The 7,168-nt window shown below is 40.3% G+C and overlaps 1 protein-coding gene across 1 annotated transcript; it reads left to right on the forward strand.

Moving 5' to 3' along the window:
* Nucleotides 1-755: 755 nt before the first annotated feature.
* Nucleotides 756-5,536, forward strand: LOC139130505 (neuromedin-U receptor 2-like). The gene is made up of 2 exons (XM_070696283.1): nt 756-1,479; nt 3,501-5,536. The coding sequence occupies exons 1-2, from the start codon at nt 1,442-1,444 to the stop codon at nt 4,546-4,548; spliced, it is 1,086 nt and encodes a 361-aa protein (XP_070552384.1). The 5' UTR covers nt 756-1,441; the 3' UTR covers nt 4,549-5,536.
* The last annotated feature ends 1,632 nt before the right edge of the window (nt 5,537-7,168 follow it).

Here is a 7,168-nt window from a genome sequence, read left to right on the forward strand (position 1 = left end):
TTTCGGCTCATTAGTTTCTGTGACTTTAAAAGAGTCTTTGAAATCTGCTTACTAAACGCCCGCCGGTGATTTGAAGTTACTGTAGCACTTTCAGCTAAATCTGAACCCGGTCCCTGTGATTTCTTATCCATCGTCGTGACAAACGCCATCGAATATCGTCAAATATGCATGCAGATATCTTATATTCATGAATAGAATCAAACGCAGTGTTTTGACACTTGATACGGATTTCTTATGAAGACAGCGAAGCACCTACAGCGGGTAATTTATCGATGTAAAATATTTACAAAAGATTCTCTATTCCGGAAACGTGGGATATTTTAGTATATGTACAAAAAGTTTTTTGTTGTCTGTTAAATCAGCAGAGCACGCGAGGCGGAAATCACTGCATTAGTTCTTGAATAACCGCTTCCACACAAGACTGAGTTTGAAAGAAATCTCCAGTGTATTGTCATGTTTCTATAATTTGTACCGGTTACTGTAAATCTTCATTCTAGTAATTTGCCAAATTTCAACATTTCGCCACTTGGGCTTGAATTCTCACGATTTACCGGAGGTGTAATTCTTCAAAATTGGCGGCAAATTACATTTTCAAGTCTCTTTTGTGTAAATTCAATGGCAGCGCCATTCCAGGCACCCGCGTGTCTCGTGAATTCCTATGATTATGCATGGAATGTCTCACGCAAGGTTGGACAATAAAAGACAATGTAGTCGAACTTTTATCAGAACTGTAGTAAGTCTGTAGCTGTTAAGTATCACTTTTCATATTTTCACAGCTTGGATTCAAAACAATGGTGTTGTGACATGTCTCATGCATACTACGTATTAATCATTGTGAAACTAGCGTTGGCAAGTTTTCTTGTCGACAAAGTATTGTAAATTTGAGAGTCGGACTTTTGGGGCCCTGGAGTGAGCATATCTCCAGGCTCTCGGAGCTAAGAGTTGCCCCAGGCAGCCGTCAGGCTGACCTGGGGAAATAAAGTTCCGAGCGCAACGTAAATTCCTGTGTCGCCTGATCTATATATTTACTCCATCTACGCGTACTGTGGTCTGAAGTTCCCTTTTTCCTGATTCTGAACAGCAAGAACACTTCTTTACAATTTGATATGCTGGCATCCTGGTGTCTCTCCCTTAGCAGTAAAATTGCCAACCACCGTATATCTTTGTCTCCGTGTGAGTACATAAGTTTCCCCAGTATTTCCCAGCTTAAGTTCCCGTGTACCTCGAGCCAAGCCAAGCGAGTAAGGTTCCCTGACGACCAAGAGATCTGCATAAACGTTCCCCACGACCATCCTTCCTTCTCTTTTTATTTTGACAGTATGATGGGACAAGAGTACACTTTTAGTTCGACCTGTAAAACGCTCAAGAATAAATGCCACCAGAATTAATGTAGTGCTCGCGTCTTATCTGGTATTACTACGAGCATGATACTCTCAATAAAATGCAGGACTTGCTCGGTTTTCCGAGTGGATGTTGTAGGTAGGCATTTCCTTGGTCCTTCGTTTCTGAAAAAATAAATCTTGCAGGGTAGCAGTTATCCGACACCAGATCTTCGAGAGTGATTGCAATTCGATTAGCTCACAGAGTGTATTCCTCATCCGTATTAATCAGAGTGACGAAACTGAATTGTGGGAAATCTTACCATTTTCAGTTGGTACGTTTTATCATCGACTTCCAAAACAGGTTCAAGTTGAATCTTAATAAGACTGTGATTGCAATTAGTGACTCTGAAATAGCTACCGTAGGTAACAGTGAGAGGGAAGAATTTTTTTTACCTAGATAAGCCATTAAACAATCCGAGTTACTAGAAGGTTTAAAAGTCTGGCATATATAGGAAGTACATGTATCTGTATTTAGCGATTGGTCGAAGTAATCTATTACCGTACGATGAATTGTAATACCTTCCAAGTGACAAAAAAGCGCGACATAACTTTCCTTCTATTGATGTTACCACACTACTGGACACCCGACTTAACGAGTCCAGTGGTACATATTATCAGACCTCCGTCCCTCCCCTATTCATCCCCATTCATATATACATTGGAATAACTTTATGGAAAGTACTCACGACGGTATTTTGACAAATAAACTTCGCGCGGCCAGAAAAATTTGCGATTGTACATGGCATTTCAAATCGACCATTTTTTGCCGCCAAGACTAGCACCAGGTAAAACAAGGATGGAGAGTGGCCCACACAGCAGGCGGCAGTAGTCTCTATTTTCATATTCAAAGACTGAAAAGCGAAAATGAAATGATTCTCCTAAAACAAACTCAAGATGCCTGTCTGACTGTTACTTTTAAGGTAAATGTGCAACGCTTTACTTATATGCATACTTAAAGATCGGGCAATCTTCGCAATGACGAAAAAAGTCGACGGCGGTCAAACTCTTAGAACATGCAAATCCCGCTCTAATATTCGTAAACGGGCGCAATTATTGACTGCCAAAAACTGAACGTGTCCAGTCCAGAGTTATTACCAGCGATCATAACTTATGCGTGTAAGACCATTTCATGGGCCTTTAAATTTTCAGAAGAGCTTTGTCTGCAATTAAAATTGCAGCATAGCACACCTCCTACATTATCCGCACAATATTACATACGATGAATGATGAGTGACGCAGTGATGAGTTGAATGTTTGTAATATTTAGTTTTTGCCCCTTTGTAAACACAAACAAGTTTTTCCAAGCTGGCTGTGATTTCGCATCAAAGTAATCATAAATTAATTTGTTCACTATTTATTGTTTTATTCCAATATTTTATGTTTTTCGGAAACATCGTAGCATATCCTTTCGTGATTCTGGATTGTCCGTATGGCTAAGTTTATTTTCCGTCTTCAGAGGGCCTTTGGGCCTTTCCATGCACTCGTCAGAGGCGGACAGGCCTTGTGGCTATACCGTTCAAGATGCCATTAATGCAACATACTTAGGGAAACTGCCCGGCTGCATCAGCCGTCTTTCCACGAACTGATTTCCTCAGAACATTCCTTTGGGCGGGAAACCTGGTCAATGTACATCACTCTTCTCCGTGACATTTAGGTCTTTCCGTGTCTCGATTGAGAACACAAACTTTAAAACGGACACATATGCAATGCTGCCACAGTGACGAACGAAACATCGAAGTGCCGCAGATCCAAGACTGTTATCTCATTTCTTGATTTTCGCTGTGTGAGTAATCCAAAACTGTATACCCTCTTGCAAAGAAAGCAAGTACTAGAACAGACTCCTCCCAAAAGCTTGCTTTCAGAGATTCGGGGAGATCATGTTTCCTACTTTTTCGAATATTATCATCCTCTGTTTCAATATTTACGTTGTTGCTCATATATACCTCGGCAAAACTGGACGAATTAATATCACATCCATCTTCCTGCTCTAGTTTGTCTCGCTAACCTTTTTCATTCAGTTTCACCCTGTCAAACCTCATCGTTTCAACTGAAACATGAAATTCAGTTTTGATCGATTTCGTTTGATTCGCCTGTTTGTTTCTCGTTTTCCATTTTCAGTACACCGAACGTTTCGAAAATGTCACCAGAAAACGTCAGTGCCCTTGGAAACGATACACTCGGTGTCCTGCCTAGTTCCAGCTCACTCAAGTGGTTGAACTCGACTTTGGGATGCATCGGCTTCGTAGGGATCGGGGGAAATCTTCTCGTCTGTATCGTGTTTCTCAAAATACGGAAGCTGCGAACATTGACGAACTATCTAATCGTCCACCAAGCTGCCATCGATCTCATCACTTCGATCTTACTGGTGTTGTACTATCTGGGTCCGCAGTTTGTGTACACAGCAGATTCAGTTGCCGGCGAAATCCTGTGTCGCCTGTGGAAGTCGGCCTACTTGTTGTGGACCTGTTTCCTGGCATCGAGTTTCAACCTTGTGGTGATCACGTTTGAGAGATACTATGCCATCATCTATCCCCTTCACCACGCAACCATGTTCACAAACACGAGAGTTGCGATCATCCTCGCTGCCGAGTGGTTGGTCGCCGCCATCTTCAAGTCGTTCAACATCTACACCCAGCACTTTGATCGTGGCCACTGCAAGGCAGCCAAGATGTGGGTCTCTGCCGAGTTTGGGAATTTCGTCGGCGTGAGCAACGTCTTTGCACAGTATCTTGTGCCTCTGGCGGTGATGTCCGTAGCCTACGCTCGATGCATCATTGCGCTGAGCCAGAAGTCCCTGACAGACGTGGCCGTTGTTAACAGCCAAGATCGAGAAGCTGCCCAACGCGATAACTCCATGAAACGAGCCAGTAACAACGTTCTCAGGATGCTGGTAATCGTTTTCGTCGCATACGCTCTGTGTTGGGGCATACCCCAACTCACCTTCTTGGCATTTTGTCTTGGGGTATCTGTCGACTTTGGAGGCGTTTTCTATAATGTTGGCGTGGTAATCGGGTTTCTCAATACATCCATCAACCCGTTCATCTACGCCTTGAAATACAGGCAGTTCCAACGTGGTGTTCGCATGGTGTTCTGTTCTAAGTGCTTGAATGAAGTTGGAGACATCGAGTCTTTTGCCAACGACTCTTTTTCAAATCCAAGAAGTTAACAGGTGCACCTGAAAGTTTTATCCACTAGCACAAACTATAAGAGTTTAGCGGTACTAGTGTTAGAAAGTCTGGCAAACTGCCGTAAGGTACCGGACATTACTGTGTTGATAACAGTCAATAATTATGGCACCACCAAGGCGATATTAAATAACGCCAATACGACAATACTTTACACCACTTGATACTATTACATATCGTACTTGCTGAATCTCCCTATAGTATTAGGTCCACATGAACTTGTCTCACAGTCAGTTAAACATCATCATGATACGTGGGACAACGAAAACTGAAAGTGACAGACTGGGGGAAAGGTCTGGATAACATAATTTTGTCCTCAACGTCTCATACTGTCACGATTACAAACCGATGGACTTGAAGAAGTGACAGTGCCAGATTCATTGTAACCTAAATATACATATACGGAGCTTTATCCGTGGCTCCTGAATTCCTCGAAAATTAATGCCTTGATTATGATTTTCCATGTCGTATATAATATATGGGTAGATCACGTCATTACACTTTGAAATGTGTTTATCATCCTAGTCCTTTACGCCTATTTACTTGAAAAAGTACACATACATAGTGAGATCAGCTACGTGCACATTGGAAACACTTTTCAGAGCGAGTGGAACAGCACCTACACGATCAATTTACCACGCCGCACTTAAACGGTCCGTGATTTTATCTTTGTTAGATTCCTAGCGTGTTTAATCTGTCTGTATCATAATCATTTTTTTGCACTTTGCAAAGTATATATCTCTGTCCATGAACCGACTATAAGTCTTAGAATAGACTAAATGAATCGACTACATGAATGGACTGTGTATTTTTTTCGTAAGCGGCTGGGGAGCAATCACATATATGAAAAGAGGCAAACAGTATTCAAACAGCAAACAGTATTCGAGTATTGTAATTAGACATTTGTAAAAAGATAGGCTTACACTCTTAATATGTATTAAGATGTTTACCATTTTTTGCGTATATTGCTACTGCGTTATATATATATATATATATATATATATATATATATATATATATATATATATATATATATATATATAACTATGTGTGTGTGTGTACGGTAATATATACACATACAAATACATGTGTGTATATATGGTAATATATATATATATATATATATATATATATATATATATATATATATATATATATATATATATATATATAGGAACACAAGTTACTTCAAGTACAAAGTAATAATCTTCATCTTCTTGTGCCATAATAGTTTAATGTGTTTATCATTCAGAACAGCAAAACAGCAAATGTGAAAAAATTCCATCTTAAAGAAAGTTATAAGCGTTGAAGAACAAGTGGGCATCAGGCGAATTTTAGATTGTAATATTTTGGAATATGTTTTGCATGCAATTACACCTATACATATCGTACTATATGTACAGACCCCTGCTAACAGTATAAATGTACGATGTCAAAGCTGCGGCGGTGACATCATCAGAGAAGTATACCGATTTATAGAAATGAGGGCAAAGGCAGACGGACTCTAATGCCAGAGTTTATGCAGAGTTTTCGACAGCCACTATTCTGCCTCTGAGAATCGTATAGCAGTTGTCATTTCGAAAAGTGCATGTAAAAGAAAACTTCCTTCAAGGCACCTGAAAGGTAAGAAACCGGTAAATGCGACGTTGGAGCCCTATGTCTGATGTCGCTCTCCTGCTGTTATACTTGAAGACACTGCATGGTGATAACTCTACCGTAATGATAGAACAAATAGCGTTTTGTTTATAATGACAGTCACGGTGGACTGGATGTAACACGTATAATGAGAGATTGAATGGAAAAGCATTAGTAAGTGAAACTACATGAAAACAATGGGTCACCAAGCGTGGTATCATCGGTAAGTGTTGTGTCGCAGAACGTAAGGCATCAAACACTCACGTATTCCGCTTGACTTCAATCATGAAACGCTCATCTTCGAGTAGCCATGGTTAAACCCGTGTATCACTTCGTCTTCCAAATGCTTTTTGTAATCATATCCCCTGTGTCCCCGGCAAATGTTGACGCCTCCAGCAGAGGAGCAGCTTCAGAATAGTACCATTTACTAAAGGCCTAATTTTGTTTTGTGAGATACAGAACGTATAGTCGTCGGGTATGATTATAATGTGCAAGGAAAGAAATCATGAAGGTTAAGCCTGGCCTCCAAAAATATCAAGTTTAAAATTCATAAAGGTTAAGCCTGCCATTGTCAGAGCACTGACATTCATAACTCTTAAGTTCAAATATATTCTGATCACAAAATTAAGGAAACAAAATAAATTTTAAAGATATGTCAATGTCAGCCCTCTGACAATGACAAGCTTAAAGGTATACAGTCACCTGTAATCTAAATATGCCCATATATGGTCAAAGGGGCGTTCCTTGTCATTCGAAATGCCCATGTGGGGGAGCTGTTTTTAAAAAGCGGCCACCCGCTTAAAATCTGTGATTGGTTAGATTTTCTCTTTTGATGGTAACTGTGGCAAAATTGGAACAGGTGACAGTATACCTTTAACCTTCATGAATTTTAAACTTGATATGTTGGGAGGCCTTCTGCATTGTGAATACTTTCTCTCCAATCATACATACTAACAACTTCGCAAA

The sequence above is a fragment of the Ptychodera flava genome, chromosome 4 (genome assembly GCF_041260155.1).
Source record: "Ptychodera flava strain L36383 chromosome 4, AS_Pfla_20210202, whole genome shotgun sequence".
Classification (NCBI taxonomy): Eukaryota; Metazoa; Hemichordata; class Enteropneusta; family Ptychoderidae; genus Ptychodera; species Ptychodera flava.